This window comes from Rana temporaria, chromosome 11, assembly GCF_905171775.1.
Source record: "Rana temporaria chromosome 11, aRanTem1.1, whole genome shotgun sequence".
In the NCBI taxonomy this organism is placed as follows: Eukaryota; Metazoa; Chordata; class Amphibia; order Anura; family Ranidae; genus Rana; species Rana temporaria.
The window spans coordinates 90,562,045-90,581,557 of record NC_053499.1 but is presented as its reverse complement, the minus strand read 5'-3'; the positions used below and the strand labels follow the sequence as shown (position 1 = coordinate 90,581,557).

The following is a 19,513-nucleotide window of genomic DNA, read 5'->3' as shown; positions in this document are numbered from 1 at the left end:
GTGGACCACTTGTTCTTCTCGTTCTGGGGTCCTTAAAGTTGAATTATTTTTCCCAGCTATACTGGGCCAGAACTAGGTGGAATCTGAGTTGCACAGACCCATCAAGTGTCCGGGGCTGTAATGCAGTATCCTTAGCCGCCTGGTCTGCTTCTATATGTGAGCCTCAAATGCTAGGATGGCTACCTCAACAAGAACCTGGAAAGCTGAAAACAGCCAACCAATCTAACGTATTGCTTGATTGATTTACCTGCCGAAGTAAAACAAACTTCTTGCCCTTTAAATGAAACCAAAAACCCTCTGTTTCTCTATATAAATATATCCACCGATCCCGAGTAAAGGATCCAACGATTCTAAATACAGAGGGCCAGATCCACAGTCAGCGGCGTATTTTTAGGCAGGCGTAGCGTATCGTTTTTACGCTACGCCGCCGCTACTTTGAGAGAGACAAGTGCTGTATTCACAAAGCACTTGCCTCTAAAGTTACGGCGGCGTAGCGTAAATCTCCCGGCGTAAGGGCGCGGAATTCAAATGATGAACAGGGGGGCGTGTTTTATGTAAAACAAGCTTGACCCCACGCTTTTTTCGTACGGCGCATGCGCGCGCATGCTCAGTATCACGTCGGATTTTCAAATTAAATTACGCCCGCTCAATGCCTAGATGACGTGAACGTAATTTATGCAAAGCCCTATTCGCGAACGATTTACGCAAACGACGTACACGACGGAAAATTTGACGCTGGCTCGACGTCCATACTTAACATTGCGTACGCCTCATAGAGCAGGGGTAACATTATGCCGAAAAAAGCCTTACATAAACGACGTAAAAAAATGCGCCGGGCGGATGTACGTTTGTGGATTGGCGTATCTAGCTAATTTGCATACTCAACGCGGAAATCGACGGAAGCGCCACCTAGCGGCCAGCGTAAATATGCACCTTAGATCCGATGGCGTACTAAGACGTACGCCAGTCGGATCTAGCCCAGCTTCAGGCGTATCTTGTTTTGTGGATACAAAACAAAGATACGCCGGAGTAACCTAGAAGTTACGCGGCGTATCAATAGATAACTTCTTTGTGGATCGGGCCAGAGTGTCCTTCTGGGTGCAAACTCAACCCATCCTTAAAACCGGCCTCCTAAGAGTAACTACATACTGTAGCAGGACCGATCTATGTGTAGGTGGGCTTGTAATGTGGTCTTGAGCATAATTGCGTAGACAACAAAGGTACATAATCCTGAGGATATTATCCACCATGTTAGTCACCGGCCGTGAAGGATACATTTCCAAAAGATTGGCTGCGTCCACAAGGGGATGCCCTCTCCTCGTCCACCAGGATGCTAAAACGCATTCGCTAAACCAATCACTATGAAGTGAAGTGGGTAGCATTAGATGGTGTGGCGGTGGCATGGCACATCAGGTAAAAACTGGTGCTCTAGGTATAACGAAACTGTTGCAATTTCCCTCAATCCTGTATAAAGCGGTTACAGGGTTTATAGAGGTGTTGTAGGGTGATATCCAGTATCCCCTCTTCTAGAAATGTTTAAACTATAAATTTTTGACTATGCCTCCGAACAGGGGCCCAGATTCAGATAGGAGATATGACGGCATATCTCTAAGGCCAGCCAGTCGTATCTATGCGACTGATTCATAGACGCATAGATATGACTAAAATCCGACAGGTGTAAGTGACTTACACCGTCGGATCTTAGGCTGCAATTCCAGGCCGGCCGCTGGATGGCACTTCTGTGTCTTTTACGCGTCGAATATGCTAATGAGCATTTACGCCGATTCAGAAACGAACGCCCGCCGCTGTTTTTTTACGGCGCTTGCGTTCGGCTTTTTCCGGCGTATAGTTACCCCTGCTAAGTGAGGCGTATCCTATGTTAAGTATGGCCATCGTTCCCGTGCCGAGTTTTGAATTTTTACGTCGTTTGCGTAAGTCGATTCAGAATACGGCCGGACGCAAGTTACGCTCACGCCGAAACCAATCATGTCCTAGCGACGTCATTGGGAGCAATGCACGCCGGGAAAATTTGCTGACGGCGCATGCGCAGTTAAATCGGTCCGGGGACGCGCCTGATTTAAATACTACACTGCCCCTAGCCGCGGAATTTGAATTCCGCCGAGGTAAGTGCTTTCTGAATACTGCACTAGCCTCTCAAATTTGCGCCGGCGGATCGTAAATCAGATAGATTACGCAGATCTAAAGATCCGCTAATCTATCTGAATCTACCCCAGGGTGTCAGCATCACTACAATCGCTCACTAATACACAGATTAGGCTTAATAAGCATTTAAAGTATTATGTTCCTTTAAGATGCAATGTTTACAAAGGCCTCCGAGATTTTTGGCCAAATGGCAATATTTTGCATGGAGATACCCCAATATGTGGCTGTTAATGTGCAAGAATCAGTTTTTCAAAATAAACTTCCTGATAAGAGATATACCTGTTTGGCATCCTGCCAATTATTTTTATTGGAGGGGGGGATTCTACTGGGCTGTGGTTTAAACTTGGCATTCTTCTTCTCCCATCTGCTCTGACCCTAGCGTGTTCAAGTCAGTGTTCTGCCATTTCCAACCCATCTCTTTCCATAAAGATATATATATATATATATAAAACCGGAACGCTACATAAATATAGAATGTTTACCTAGCAATATAAACAATACAAATAATAAGTGCACAAGTTCCTTTAATATTCTGGCATGCTCAACCAACCCGGTCACACAGAATATTTTTCATTTGTTCCCAGAGGAAAAACTCCTCTTTTCCCTCACAAGTGCGAAAGGAGGGGCCATTTCGTCACAGAGAAACCCGAGGGTGGGGGCTTCTGTGGAGGAGCCTCTCTGCCTCTTCACTCACACGTAGCATTAGAAAAATGTTGAAATGCTTTATTTTTGTATTAGCCAATGGACTCCAGACACCGACTAATTATTAGCCACTGAGAACAGAAATAATGACAATAATCATTCGTCATCATTGCCACTTGTTGTTCGAAGTGGGGTTCACGTCTTTTTTTTGGTCTGGGGTGTCCATTGACCCTTACTGTCAGCATTTGTAAGTTTTCACATTAACTTCTAGAACACCTAGGCTCACATAATCACATTCATTCACTTCATTCACTTCAAATCAAATGTACACCCACAACACATTCAGAACATCTATGAGACATTAACCACTTCCATACAGGGCACTTACGTACCTTCCCGCCCAAGCCAATTTTCAGCTTTCAGCACTGTCGCACTTTGAATGGCAATTGCGCGGTCATGCTACACTGTACCCAAACAAAATTGGCGTCCTTTTTTACCCACAAATAGAGCTTTCTTTTGGTGGTATTTGATCACCTCTGCGATTTTTTTTTTTGCGCAACAACTAAAAAAAGACCGAAAATTTTGAAAAAAAATGTTTTTTATTTTTTTCTGTAATTTTTTTGTAAATAAGTTTTCTCTTTCAATTACGGGCACTGATATGGTGGCACTGATGGGCACAGATGAGATGGCACTGATGGACATCGACGAGGTAGTACTGACGGGCACAGATGAGGTGGCACTGATTGGCGGCGCTGGTATGCGGCATTGATGGGCACACATAGGTGGCACTCATGGGCACACATAGGCGGCACTGATGGGCACTCATGGGCGGCACTGATGGGCACTCATGGGCGGCACTGATGGGCACTCATGGGCGGCACTGATGGGCACTCATGGGCGGCACTGATGGGCACTGTGGGGTGGCACTGATGGGCACTGTGGGGTGGCACTGATGGACACTGTGGGGCGGCACTGATGGACACTGTGGGGCGGCACTGATTTACTTGTTGCCAGTCAGTGCCCATTTGTGGGCACTGATTGGCATCTTTTTTTTTTCCCCCCAGACTTTTTTTTTTTTTTTTTGACTTTTTTTTCCCATTTTTTTTTGTTTTGCCCTTCCCTGGTGGGCATCCCTGGTGGTCCATGTGGCGATCCGAGGGGGGGCTGCGCTGATAAACAATCAGCGCAAACCCCCCCTGTCAGGAGAGCCGCCGATCGACTCTCCTCTACTCGCGTCTGTCAGACGAGAGTGAGGAAGAGCCATCGACGGCTCTTCCTGTTTACACCGTGATCAGCCGTGGTTGGACACGGCTGATCACGTGGTAAAGAGTCTCCGTGAGAGACTCTTTACCGAGATCGGTGTTGCGGGGTGTCAGACTGACACCCCGCAACAACGATCGCCGTGATGCGCGCCCCCGGGGGCGCGCAGCGGCTCTGAATCCTGAGGACGTCATATGACGTCCAGTCAGGATTCTACAACCACTTTGCCGACGTCAATCTGTCATTGGCGGGCGGCAAGTGGTTAATAATGTTCTTATACTCTAAAATATGTTTGATTACTGTAATAGCAAACCAACAGTCCACTCACACTCTGGGCACTTACCAGGCACCAACAATATTCTTATACCTCTATACGAGATTATACTTTTACCTCTATGCGATAGAAAGATAAGCAAAAGAAAACGGAGATATCGGAACAACGTGTCAATCTATTTTGTGTATACACCTTTAAATTTAAGTTTCCCTTAATAGCCACCTAGGACTATGAGATCCGTCTACGATTTTCTATTTTCCTTTGCAAAAACGTTATATGTTTCCAAAACACTATTAGCCAGATTCAGGTAGAGCTGCCTATCTTTAGGTCGTAGCGTAGCGCATCCCATTTGCACTACGCCGACGTAAGATAGTGAGGCAAGTACTGTATTCACAAAGCACTTGCCTCCTAAGTTACGTCGGCGTAGCGCAAATGGCCCGGTGTAACCCCGCCTAATTCAAAATAGGCAGGTAGGGGGCGTGTTGTATGGTAATGAATTCACGATTCATTATCATACATGTAAATGAAGCGCCGAGCGTACGGCGGATGCGCGCGCATGCTCAATAGCACGTCGTATTTACTCCCTAAGATACGCTGGGCTCAATGCCTGTGACGTGAACGTAACCTACGCCCAGCCCCATTAACGTACGACTTACGTAAACGACGTAAAATTCGACGGCACTTCCGACGTCCATACCATGCATGGGCTGCGCCATCTTTTTGGTGGTTTATCTTTATGCCTGAAAAACGACCTACGTAAAAGGCGTAGCTTACTGCGACGGGCGTGCGTACGTTCGTGAATAGGCGTATCTAGGTCATTTACATATTCTCGGTGTAAATCGACGTACACGCCCCTAGCGGCCAGCGTAAATATGCAGCTAAGATACGACGGCGTAGGAGACTTACGCCGGTCATATCTTAGCAACAGACAAGCGTATCTCAGTTTGAGCATACGCTTTAAGATACGACTGCATGGATTCGGACTTACGACGGCGTATCTACTGATACGCCGTCGTAAGTCTTTGTGAATCTGGCTATATATATATATATATATATATATATATATATATATATATATATATATATATATATATATATATATATATATATATATATATATATATATATATATATATATATATATATATTGTAAACATTGGGGGTTTAGCTTAAGTGGTAAATGCAATTTAGATAGTCCACAGCAGCCAGTTGTAAGATTTAAGGGCATGGCAGCCCATTTTTATTAAAAGGAAACAAAATAAAAAAAAGTCCATTCATAGGATTCCCACGCAGGGGTTCTTCTCCAATACAGTTCACAAAACACAAAATGCCAAGCTTCATGGCTCCTAGGCTTACTTCAGCCTGGCTGTACCTGTTAAACCTTGGACCACTCCTGGCCTCAACAGGATTCTCCAGTCTATTGTCTCCCCGACTTCAGGACTTCCTTCCGCCCCTTCTTGGACTCACTAGCCACCCCAGGTCTACTAGCCTCTCAGTCCTTCGGCACAAAGTCCCCCCCACACAAGGGATGTAGTCTTGCAGGGTAGACAGACAGCTCCCCACACACAGGTCTGCCTTGCAGCAACAGCCAGCTGCACACACTCCACCTTCCTCTCCACTCTGTTCTCACCAGTACCTGATTATATTGGCTGTTTTCACCTGAGCACCCAACCTGCTGGCTATTCCCAAGACCTGGACACAGGGCCGGAGATCCCATCCCGCCCAAGTCTCTGCAGGATCTCCAAATCACACAGCCCCATTCAAACTTAGCAAAACCCGGAGAAAGCTGCCAAAACAGTTTTCTCCGTTTTAGGCCCCATGCACACGAGACGCTGCTAAACTCGAGTTCAGAGGCATTTGGGCATTTTTTTCAACTGCCCCTGAACACATTTAATGTTATCTTATGTGTCCATGCACACAATCACGTTTTTTGGCGTTTAAAAGCAGTTGGGTTTAGGGCCGTTTTTCCAAACCCAAAATTTTGGGTTCAGACGCTTTCAGCTTTAGCGTTTTAGACGCAAATCGCGGCAAATCGCGGCAAAACGCGGTACCGGCGTTTTGCCGCGATTTCGTTTATAGGCGTTTTTAAAGGTGACCTATTTTTTTACATTAGAAATCTCAAAAATGATGGCAAATGATGAAAAACCATAAAAAAAACATAAAAAATGTAATTGCTTGCATTGCATTGTGGACAATCCACAACTTGTGGCAGGTGACGTGGCCAGTGGACAATCCACAACTTGTGGCAGGTGACATGGCCAGGTGACGTGGCAAGTGGACAACCCACAACTTGTTGTAGGTGACGTGGCCAGGTGATGTGGCAGGTGACGTGGCCAGGTCACGTGGCCAGTGGACAATCCACAACTTGTGGCAGGTAACATGGCCAGGTGACGTGGCAAGTGTACAATCCACAACTTGTGGTAGGTGACGTGGCCAGGTGACGTGGCAGGTGATGTGGCCAGGTGACGTGGCAGGTGACGTAGCCAGGTGACATGGCAAGTGGACAATCCACAACTTGTGGCAGGTAACGTGGCCAGGTGACATGGCAGGTTGACGTGGCTTGGTGACGTGGCCAGTGGACAATCCACAACTTGTGGTAGGTGACGTGGCCAGTTGACGTGGCAGGTGACGTGGCCAGTGGACAATCCACAACTTGTGGCAGGTGACGTGGCCAGGTGATGTGGCAGGTGACGTGGCCAGGTGACATGGCAAGTGGACAATCCACAACTTGCGGCAGGTGACGTGGCCAGTGGACAATCCACAACTTGTGGCAGGTGGGGTGGCCAGGTGACATGGCAGATGACGTGGCAAGTGGACAATACACAACTTGAGGCAGGTGACGTGGCAAGTGGACAATCCACAACTTGTTGTAGGTGACGTGGCCAGGTGACGTGGCCAGTGGACAATCCACAACTTGTGGCAGGTGGCGTGGCCAGGTGACGTGGCAAGTGGACAATTCACAACTTGGCAGGTGACGTGGCCAGTTGATGTGGCAGGTGACGTGGCCAGTGGACAATCCACAACTTGTGGCAGGTGACGTGGCCAGGTGACGTGGCAGGTGATGTGGCCAGGTGACGTGGCAGGTGACGTGGCCAGGTGACATGGCAAGTGGACAATCCACAACTTGTGGCAGGTGACGTGGCCAGGTGACATGGCAGGTGACGTGGCAGGTGGCGTGGCCAGTGGACAATCCACAACTTGTGGCAGGTGGCGTGGCCAGGTGACGTGGCAAGTGGACAATCCACAACTTGTGGCAGGTGATGTGGCCAGGTGACATGGCAGGTGACGTGGCAGGTGGCGGGGCCAGTGGACAATCCACAACTTGTGGCAGGTGGCGTGGCCAGGTGACGTGGCAAGTGGACAATTCACAACTTGGCAGGTGACGTGGCCAGTTGATGTGGCAGGTGACGTGGCCAGTGGACAATCCACAACTTGTGGCAGGTGACGTGGCCAGTTGACAATCCACAACTTGTGGCAGGTGACGTGGCCAGGTGACGTGGCAGGTGATGTGGCCAGGTGACATGGCAGGTGATGTGGCCAGGTGACGTGGCCAGTGGACAATCCACAACTTGTGGCAGGTGACGTGGCCAGGTGACGTGGCAGGTGACGTGGCCAGGTGACATGGCAGGTGACGTGGCCAGTGGACAATCCACAACTTGTGGCAGGTGAGGTGGCCAGTTGACGTGGCAGGTGACGTGGCCAGTGGACAATCCACAACTTGTGGCAGGTGACGTGGCCAGGTGATGTGGCAGGTGACGTGGCCAGGTGACATGGCAAGTGGACAATCCACAACTTGCGGCAGGTGACGTGGCCAGTGGACAATCCACAACTTGTGGCAGGTGGGGTGGCCAGGTGACATGGCAGATGACGTGGCAAGTGGACAATACACAACTTGAGGCAGGTGATGTGGCAGGTGACGTGGCCAGGTGACGTGGCCAGTGGACAATCCACAACTTGTGGCAGGTGACGTGGCCAGTTGACGTGGCCAGTGGACAATCCACAACTTGTGGCAGGTGACGTGGCCAGGTGACGTGGCAGGTGACATAGCCAGGTGACGTGGCCAGTGGACAATCCACAGCTTGTGGCAGGTGGCGTGGCCAGGTGATGTGGCAAGTGGACAATTCACAACTTGGCAGGTGACGTGGCCAGTTGATGTGGCAGGTGACGTGGCCAGTGGACAATCCACAACTTGTGGCAGGTGACGTGGCCAGGTGACGTGGCAGGTGATGTGGCCAGGTGACGTGGCCAGGTGACATGGCAAGTGGACAATCCACAACTTGTGGCAGGTGACGTGGCCAGGTGACATGGCAGGTGACGTGGCAGGTGGTGTGGCCAGTGGACAATCCACAACTTGTGGCAGGTGACGTGGCCAGGTAACATGGCCAGGTGACGTGGCAGGTGACATAGCCAGGTGACGTGGCCAGTGGACAATCCACAACATGTGTCAGGTGGCGTGGCCAGGTGATGTGGCAAGTGGACAATTCACAACTTGGCAGGTGACGTGGCCAGTTGATGTGGCAGGTGACGTGGCCAGTGGACAATCCACAACTTGTGGCAGGTGACGTGGCCAGGTGACGTGGCAGGTGACGTGGCCAGGTGACATGGCAGGTGACGTGGCCAGGTGACGTGGCCAGTGGACAATCCACAACTTGTGGCAGGTGACGTGGCCAGTTGATGTGGCAGGTGACGTGGCCAGTGGACAATCCACAACTTGTGGCAGGTGACGTGGCCAGGTGACGTGGCAGGTGATGTGGCCAGGTGACATGGCAGGTGACGTGGCCAGGTGACGTGGCAAGTGACACGCTAAATACACGTACACTGCTGCTCTCTCAGCTGCTCTGGTCTCACAAAATAGCTGAAATGGTTAAATAATATTGTTTTTTGAGCTTAGGAAGGGTCTTATGATGTTTCTTAACCAAATGCTTATAAACGCAAACGTGGTAAAACGCGGTAAATCGCGGTAAAACGCCGCAAAATTCGCGGCAAAAACGGGCGTTTTAAACGCCGGTTTTTGCGTTTGAAAACTTGTGTTTAGATGAGTTTGCATTTGCTTCTCGTGTGCATGGGGCCTTAAAGTTATGCTGTGAAGTTCTGCAGTCCACTGACATGCAGACTCTGTGTCCGTTTTTGCTGCGTTTTTATGGTGACCGGGACCCTCACTATTACAATATATATATATATATATATATATATATATATATATATATATATATATATATATACATATATGCAAGAATGACCAATACAATGCAGTTATTCTTATCAATAAAACTTCTGGTACCAGAGAATTAGACCATCTGTCGGGAGAACTCCCTCAAGAGTGGTAGCACAAATTCACAACAATGAGTGCCAGTTAATTCTGGTAAACTCAAATGTAGTATGAGGAGGTCTCCACCTGAAGCGCAGGTAGAGAGCGGGCCTATGTGGGGTGAAGTGTTGACCGCTGTGAGCCCTGTGAGGTTGGTGGTTCAACTGGACTTTAGGACTTCTGGATGTATGGAGACTCTCTGATGCATCGGCAAGTCAAAACACACACACAGCGATATGGTGAATCAAAAGACTAGACTTTTATTTCCTGTGCGCACTGCACTTATCTAAAACATACAAGAAAAAGAACGCCCTTGGTTCAGCCAATCATGGTGAAGTAATCAATTTATACAAGTAATACAGTACGTCACAATTATACAACGTGTAACCATCTGCTCTGAGAGCATGAAAACATAGCAATCTATTTTCTGTGTAACCAACTAAACATTGTTCTACCGCATGCCTTATCTTGTTATTGTTCTCTGCACATACATAATAACATACTACAAGGCTGTCTTCTAGCTTCTGTGTAATTAATCCTAACAGTTCTGGGTTAAAGGATACATCTCTACAAGCATTAATATTATGGGGGAACTCTAGCAAGCCTTAAAATGCATTGATATAATGGGGGAACTCTAGACAGCCTTACAAGCCCGACAACACACATGGGTCACCCCAGACCATGGTTAATTTAACAATAAGTCACAGGAACCTTAAACAGAGTGAACCGAATTGAGCCTAGAGCTGCAAAAGTAAAGGTAAGGAACATGAAAGAAACTGGCGGCACAGAAATTTTGGGACAGGCCTGAGCTCCAACACCGGAGCACCAACCGTCCAAGAGGAAAGGTGTTTACGGTTGTCATATTGAATGCAGGGGACAGCGCAATGACGGCCATAGCAGGGAAACAAATAAGAAAACAGGGCTAAGAAACACATCAGAATAATGTTTTAGTATCCCAAATGAGACCCCAGTGAATAGGGAACCTGGTGTGGCCCCTAAACATCCATAAACAGGCCATACAGCCAGAGGGGGTGGGGTATAGGGGGAATAACCTTATATGCAGTCCTGCTGGAAGAGGAACCGGGCAAGGACTACAGTTCTGTCCCAGGAGGCTGGTTGTCGGGTAAAGCTTGCTTGTAGCTACAGCTAAACAAATGTCACTGTTGCTCAGGATACCCTGGCCTGTGAGGTTAAACATAGCTAAGGCGAACCAGCAGAGGCAGAATGGCATGTCAGAGGAGGACAGGACTGTTGGCGAAACTGTGGAAGGTAATTTGGGAAACTCACTGGGCGCATGAAGGTTGGCACAGTTCCAGATCAGAAGGATGGGTGCGGGACAGTACAGAAGCAGCACTACTGGAACGGGACCGTCTGCGCCTTTGGGGCAAAGGATTTGACATCTGAGGGGTAGGATCCTCAAAAAGGACATCCAGACAGTTGGGGACTGTGATCGAATCAGAACCCAAAAACAAAAAAAAAGCTCAGCGAGTTGGTTCGGGGACCGCAAGGTGAACTGGCAATTTTCCTTCTTCACTTGCACATGAAATAGGAAGCCCCAGGTATAAGATTCACGGATGACAGTTAGGAAGGGGTCTAACTGCTCTGTGCATCCCTAGGGTAGCACGGGACAGATCTGGCAGGAGATGAATAGAAGCACCATTAAAATCAATGGGACCCCTGTGCCATGCCTTCTGTAGGATCAGTTCCTTCACTTTGTAGTAATGAACATGACATAAAACACCCCTTTGGGCGGCCATTAGCAGGGGACATGCCCAGTGCCACTCTGTGAACTCTATCAAGCTCCAATTCTGCCGTCGGTGCTCTGCCGAGGTAGGTATTAAAAATGGAAGTAATTGTCGCAGCAAGGTCCCCAGGAGCAGTAGCCTCAGGTAAACCCCGGATCCTAATGTTATTCCTCCTGCTCCTGTTCTCGATAGCTTCCGACCTTAGCCAGAGCTGGAGGAGTTGGGATCTGTGATGGGACACTGGTTTCTAATGCAGTAATGCGGTCTCCTGATTGGAGTCAATAGCAGTGAGTGACCCTATTATCAGTATGGGTGACTTGAGCCCGGAGATCCTCCACCTCTCTCTTGAGGGAAGATTCAATATGTTGAGCCCAGTTATCCAGCTCCTGTCTGGTAGGAAGAGTGGACAAGCTGTGCTGAATCTGTCTAAGAGCTTCTAATGGGATTATATCTGCTGTATTGTGCCTGTCTTCAGCATCAGCAGATGAGGGAGACAGGCTCAGGCATGGTAAGGGGATTGGGAAACAGCCTCTCACTGAAGCCGCGGATGGAGCAGTGAGACAGGATCATGGAGGAGAGCGGCTCTGGAGCTGCATGGCTGGTTGTAGGAGGCACTGGTGCCATGTTGGCTGTGGCCTTCTCCACGAAGTCCGAAGTCTCTGGAGCCAAGTGAGACAAAATATTGGTTGATTACCGCCGATTTGTACAGTACCGCGGGATGCTCTGGGACCTCCTCCTTCTGGGCATCTGTCAGATGACCTTAGGGTGCGATGAATAGGCAGTGTGTCGGGAGCACAGGAATCAGCGTCCGGACTCGGCCATGGTCAGTCACCACCCCCCCCCCCCCACACACACACACTTTTGTCTTTGTTTATAGACTTTTTGAATGGATCTGATAGCATAGCTCTCTGACCCTGACTAGGCCATCTATGGAGCACTTTTTAGCAAAGTATTAACCGTGACCAATATCTTAGACCAGTGATGGCGAACCTTGGCACCCCAGGTGTTTTGGAACTACATTTCCCATGGTGCTCAACTACACTGCAGAGTGCATGGGCATCATGGGAAATGTAGTTCCAAAAGATCTGGGGTGCCAAGGTTTGCCATCACTGCCTTAGACACTGGGAAAAAACTGAGGCACTCCCTGTATGGGAGAGGTCATATAGGGAGGGGACTTCCTGTCTTGCTTATGCCAGTGTTTATCACCTGAAGGTGGGCGTATTAACCCATATAGTAATTACTATAGTGCTCTGTGTCCCATGATATAAGATAAAGAAATTATTTCTTTTTGAGGATGACATATATTATGTGTGCATATTTGTAGATTTAAGCCTCGTACACACGATCGTATATCTGATGGAATCTAATCCAATGGATTTTTTCGTTGGATATCCGATGAAGCTGACTTTCATCAGTCTTGCCTACACACCATCAGTCAAAAATCCGACCAAATCCGGCCAAAACGCGGTGACATAAAACACTACAACGTGCTGAGAAAAATGAAGTTCAATGCTTCCGAGCATGCGTTGACTTGATTCTGAGCATGCGTAGATTTTTGACCGATGGACTTCCACACAGACGATTGTTTTTTTCTATTGGTTTTTGATTCATAGGAAAAATGTAAAACATGTTCTATTTTTTTCACCGATTAAAAACAAACCGATGGGGCCCACACATGATCGGTTTGTCCAATGAAAACAGTCCATCGGTCTATTTTCATCGGACAAACCAATCGTGTGTACAGGGCAGTGCCGACCCAAGACATTGTGCTGCCTGGGACCAAGAATGAAATGCTGCCCCCCCCCCCCCCCAGAAAAAAAATCATGCCAACCAAAAGGCCCCCACATTCATTATTTTATATCATGATAACTAAAGGGGACCCGTCATGGCTCTATACATGTATAAAGGAGTATAAAGAGGACCTGTCATTACTCTTTACATGTAAAGGAATATCAAGAGGACCTGTCATGGCTCTATAAATGTATATAGGACTATAAAGAGTACTTGACATGGCTCTATACATGTATAAAGGAGTATAACGAGGGCCTGTCATGGCTCTATAGATGTATAAAGAGGGCCTGTCATGGCTCTATACATGCATATATGCGTATAAAAGGACCTGCCATGGCTCTATACATGTATCCAGGAGTATAAAGGGATCTGTGAATTGCCGGCGGCCACAATGTCTTTTGCGCAAACTAATCAATGTACGCTAATTGTGTTTTTTTTGGTATCAAAAATATGTAGAATACATATTGGCCTAAACCATGGGTCTTCAAACTACGGCCCTCCAGGTGTTCAGGAACTACAATTCCCATCATGCCTAGTCATGTCTGTGAATGTCAGAGCTTTACAATGCCTCATGGGAAGTGTAGTTCCGCAACAGCTGGAGGGCCGTAGTTTGAGAATCCCTGGCCTAAACTGAAGAAAATAGTTTATTTTTCTAAATTTTGGGGATATTTATTATAGCAAAAAGTTAAAAAATATATATATTTATAGCACAAAAAAAAAACGCAGAGGTGATCAAATATCACCAAAAAAAGCTCTATTTGTGGGAAAAAAGGGACATCAATTTTATTTCGGTGGAGGAACGGGCTGGCGGGCATCAGTATGCTGCCCCCCTAAAAGTGCTGCCTGGTACCCATGGTACCACCCGGTCCCATCATAGGGCCGGCCCTGGTACAAGGCTTTACACTTATATTATAGATGTTTGGTTTTATAGCTCTTCCGCCCTCATTTTATTCTTTCTTCTTTATTATATGTTTATTTAATTCCACGTTTTTAACTTATTTCTTTAACAAAAAAATGTGTTCATTGAATACTTTTTCCATAAATGTTTATACTATGATTTTATGATTATTGACCTTATGAGTAAATCATTAGGGAGCTGTGTCATCCATCAATGAGTTTCACCTGACAGCTCGCTGTCTTAAATGGGTGAACATTGATGGAATTCTCAGTAAAGAATAGGCACTGAAGTGTGAAACACATTTACTGGCTGCCCTGGAACTGTGTGTGTTTCTTGTCATTTTATCTGGATGTAATGAATAAAGAAGTTTTGTTTTAATCCACTTTGGAGTGCCACATTTATCTAGGTTGAGGCCTCAAACAAGGCTGGAATGGCAACAGAAGACCCAAATCAAGCAGCTGCTCCTGTGGGGGTAGTGCTACACTAGCATAGGCAATAGTGAACAGTTCTATCACGCAGCACATTTTTTGTTAAGCACTTGTGTATTAAATAACATAATGTTATGAGTAGGAATACATAGACAAGCTCACTTCATGTCAGCAACATATTCTGACCACTTTTTTTTGCTTGTGTGTGTTCATAAACCATACAGAAATTTACACCGTCGTCTTCAAAATATTAAGAGGTTCAAAGGGTTTTTGGGTAAGGTACATAATAAAACATTTAAAGACTAGAACTATAAGCAAAAAATATTATTTTCCCTTTTGGATAGAGCAAGGAAGGGTTATAACCCCTGTCAGATTATTATTTCTTTTCACCATCTGTGTGCTCATTGCTGAGATTTCCCCTCCCTTCCTGCCCATAGCCAAGCAGGAAGTGAGAGGAAATCCCTGCAAATTAAAGAAATTCCTTGGGGACCCCCAGGTCACCAGATCTACTATACCCATTTGAAGATTTCCCAACTATTACTTTTCTGGGGACAACCCAAAATTTGAGGTTTTATTTTTTTTCACTTTTAATAACAGTAAACAGGACAAATCGAGGGGGGGGGTCTCCAAAATGGGGGAAACAGACAGCAATAAAAACTGACAAGCCTTCTCATCCCTTTGTACACTATCCAAAACTAAACTTAGTTGCCATTAAGTTATACATTAACCACTTAAGTCCTGGACCTTTAGGCAGCTAAATGCCCAGGCCAGGTTTTGCGATTCTGCACTGCGTCGCTTTAACAGACAATTGCGCGGTCGTGTGACGTGGCTCCCAAACAAAATTGGCGTCCTGTTTTTCCCACAAATAGAGCTTTCTTTTGGTGGTATTTGATCATCTCTGCGGTTTTTATTTTTTGCGCTATAAACAAAAATATAGCGACAATTTTGAAAAAAAATCTATATTTTTTACTTTTTGCTATAATAAATATCCCCCAAAAACATATATAACATTTTTTTTCCCTCAGTTTAGGCCGATACGTATTCTTCTACCTATTTTTGGTAAAAAAAATCGCAATAAGCGTTTATCAATTGGTTTGCGCAAAATTTATAGCGTTTACAAAATAGGGCATAGTTTTATTATTATTATTTTTTTACTACTAATGGCGGCGATCAGCGATTTTCTTCGTGACTGCGACACTATGGCGGACACTTCGGACAATTTTGACACATTTTTGGGACCATTGTCATTTTCACAGCAAAAAATGCATTTAAATTGCATTGTTTATTGTGAAAATGACAGTTGCAGTTTGGGAGTTAACCACAGGGGGCGCTGAAGGAGTTAGGGTTCACCTAGTGTGTGTTTACAACTGTAGGGGGGTGTGGCTGTAGGTCCGACGTCATCGATCGAGTCTCCCTATAAAAGGGATCACTCGATCGATGCAGCCGCCACAGTGAAGCACGGGGAAGCCGTGTTTACATACGGCTCTCCCCGTTCTTCAGCTCCAGGGAGCGATCGCGAGGGGGCGGCTAGAAACGAATAGCCGTGCCCTCGTCCCGGATCGCTCCCCGCGGGTTACCGACCGCCGCATGTACCGGGGGGGTCCCGATCGGACCCCCGACCCGCGGAAAGGCGGGGACGTACATGTACGCCCATATGCCTGTACGTGCCATTCTGTGGACGTATATGTACATGCGGCGGGCGTTAACCGGTCAAAGGGGTTGTAAAGCTTCATGTTTTTTCACCTTAATGCATCCAATGCATTAAGGTAAAAAAAACACCTTGCACCCCCCCAGCCCCCGTTTTACTTACCTGAGCCCCGAATCTCTGTGGGCACAATCCTGCGTTGCTTTCCCCCAGCTCTTGTCTGCTCTTCATTGGATGATTGATAGCAGCGCAGCCATTGGCTCCCGCTGCTGTCAATCACATCCAACGACGTGGCCTTGTGGGGCGGGGCTGAGACATACAATTGGCGTCTATGGACACCGATTGTATGGCACGGGAGCGTGCCCGCAAGCTAACCCCCTTGGGAAAGTGCCTCGCCAGAGGGGGTTAGCTCTTGCGGGGAGGAGCCAAGACAGCCGCCAACTAGGGACCCCCAGAAGACTAGGATCGGGGCACTCTGTGGCAAAACGAACTGCACAGTGAAGGTAAGTATGGTATGTTTGTTATTTAAAAAAAATTGTAAACCTTTACAACCCCTTTAATATCCTACACTGCTGCAGGATAAAGCCAGTGCTATTAACTTATTTTTATATTTACAGATCTGGATGAGTGCAGACAGAGAATCCTAGGGGATCTCTTGTAAAAACAGCAGATGTTTAAACACAATTGGATCGTTTCGATGTGTGTGTAAACTAGGATATACAAGATCTCGACACCCACACATCTGCATACCTCAGAGGAAAAGATGACCCGGTGACTACAGTGGTCAAGAACTATAAGTGAAAAATGCCTGCAAAAAAAGTTTTCTACAGCAGGGCACTGCTTCTTTATTATTCAAGTCAATATGCTTATTTATAAAAAAAAAGGAATTTGTACATGACCCACATGTACAGCCCTAAAGCGTAATGTTTTATATATTCAAATCCAAATACTTCTGCAAAATAGGAACCACTGTGTATGTGTGGTTCAGTATGCATATGCAGATTGTTTATGTATAGACATGCATATTTATAGAATTCAGACCTACATTTACATTTAGTTAGTGTCTGTGTATATTATTACAAATGTGAGAACTCAAGGTTCTAACTGTAGCCATAGAAATTTAATAGGGTTATATGATTACACAAAGAGTAAAGGTGTTCAGTTGCCTAGGAAGCCTAAAAGGTATGCCTTTTCATTAATGCATTTTCAGTAAGTACAGAAATATCCATTGGTCTTGCCAGAAATGCAGTGTTCTTGTCACTTCCTGTGAGCTAAAATAAAAATGAAGTTCTCTTCCTTTTGTAAACTACTATGTTCATCACCCCACAGGTAATGGAAATTGACAAAGGCAGACATGTTTAATGTCCAGTCTGGGTGACAATCATGGCTCCTTCCATAGATACAGTGGAGTGAGTGCGTGTAGCCACTCCCAAGATAGGAAGTGTATTGTTTGCAGAATTAGCAGTAGGGATAAGCTTAAGTGTGTTCAGATACTAGTTTGAACCCACCTGAGCCATCTGCCAGGGAGCTGTCACTGCAGACCACAAATAAGCAATGAAGGCTTTCCCCACCTCACAGTCACACATATATAAGTGGCCTGTATACAAGTGGACTGTAGATGAACGATCTACAGTGACAGCTTCCTGACAGGATAGCTCATGTGAATTAGGACTAGTATCCGAACATGCCTGAGCTCATCCCTGGTGAAGATAAAGGAAACCAGATAGAAAAATAAAAATGAGCCATCTCATCTAGTGACTGGCATGCTGCATACTGATGTTTGTGTCCCTAAATTACTACTGGACATATACCCCTGGTCAGCAACACAGCCCAACATCCCTTCGCACATCTGTGGACAACTATGCTCCATAGTCAGGATTACTAGAAGGGACAATGAAAAATACTCACCTGTTTACACTGCTATCCCCTCACTGGCTGGATGAGGTGTTGCTATCTTGCTCCCAGAAATGCAGCAAAATTATGACTTATTCCTTAGACTGGTCCAGCTGTTACTGCCACAAGCCCCACAGTTGTGACTACTACATAACCCCAAAAATATAGCTGCCAATAAATTAAAGGGATGGTTTACCCAAAAGTGATATTTTATTCTTAACCACTTAAGCCCCGGACCAAAATGCTGCCTAAAGACCCAAGGGGTTTTTACAGTTCGGGACTGCGTCGCTTTAACAGACAATTGCGCGGTCGTGCGACGTGGCTCCCAAACAAAATTGGCGTCTTTTTTTCCCCACAAATGGAGCTTTCTTTTGGTGGTATTTGATCACCTCTGCGGTTTTTATTTTTTTCGCTATAAACAAAAATAGAGCGACAATTTTGAAAAAAATTCAATATTTTTTACTTTTTGCTCTAATAAATATCCCCCAAAAACATATATAATTTTTTTTTTCCTCAGTTTAGGCCGATACGTATTCTTCTACCTATTTTTGGTAAAAAAAATCGCAATAATCGTTTATCGGTTGGTTTGCGCAAAATTTATAGCGTTTACAAAATAGGGGATAGTTTTTTTTGCATTTTTATTTATTATTTTTTTTTTACTACTAATGGCAGCGATCAGTGATTTTTTTCGTGACTGCGACATTATGGCGGACACTTCGGACAATTTTGACACATTTTTGGGACAATTGTCATTTTCACAGCAAAAAATGCATTTAAATTGCATTGTTTATTGTGAAAATGGACAGTTTGCAGTTTGGGAGTTAAACACAGGGGGCGCTGTAAGAGTTAGGGATCACTGTGTATGTGTTTACTAGTGTAGGGGTGTATGGCTGTAGGAATGACGTCATTGATCGTGTCTCCCCTATAAAGGGGATGACGCGATCGATGCGCTGACACAGTGAAGCACGGGGAAGCCGTGTTTACACACGGCTCTCCCCGTTCTTCAGCTCCGGGAAGCGATCGCAACGGAGCGGCTATAAACCAACTAGCCGCGCCGTCGTCCCGGTTCGCTCCCCGAGCGGACCCGACCTCCGCATGTACCGGGGGGGGGGGGTTCCCGGTCGACCCCCCACCCCACGTCTAGCAGAGGACGTACAGGTCACGTGATTGTCCCTGTCCGTGCCATTCTGCGACGTAAATGTACATGAGGAGGTCGGAGAAGTGGTTAAGGTACAGAGACTAAGGCCGCGTACACACGATCAGTCCATCGATGAGAATGGTCCGACGGACCGTTTTCATCGGTTCACCGCTGAAGCAGGACTGATGGTCATGATGTGCGTACACACCATCGTTTCCAAAACCAATCGGGTCAGAACGCGGTGACGTAAAACACACGACGTGCTGAAAAAAACGAAGTTCAATGCTTCCAAGCAAGTCTACTTGATTCTGAGCATGCACAGGTTTTG

At 46.4% G+C, this 19,513-nt stretch overlaps 1 protein-coding gene across 1 annotated transcript in view; it reads left to right on the top strand.

Moving 5' to 3' along the window:
• Positions 1-17,460, top strand: part of LOC120916886 (latent-transforming growth factor beta-binding protein 3-like) — a 2,124,401-nt gene extending 2,106,941 nt beyond the window's left edge. Inside the window, 3 exon segments of the mRNA XM_040327823.1 lie at positions 1,656-1,675; positions 2,804-2,815; positions 16,802-17,460. Of these exon segments, the coding sequence (XP_040183757.1) occupies positions 1,656-1,675; positions 2,804-2,815; positions 16,802-16,921 (152 nt within the window). The 3' untranslated portion in view covers positions 16,922-17,460.
• Positions 17,461-19,513: the final 2,053 nt, after the last annotated feature.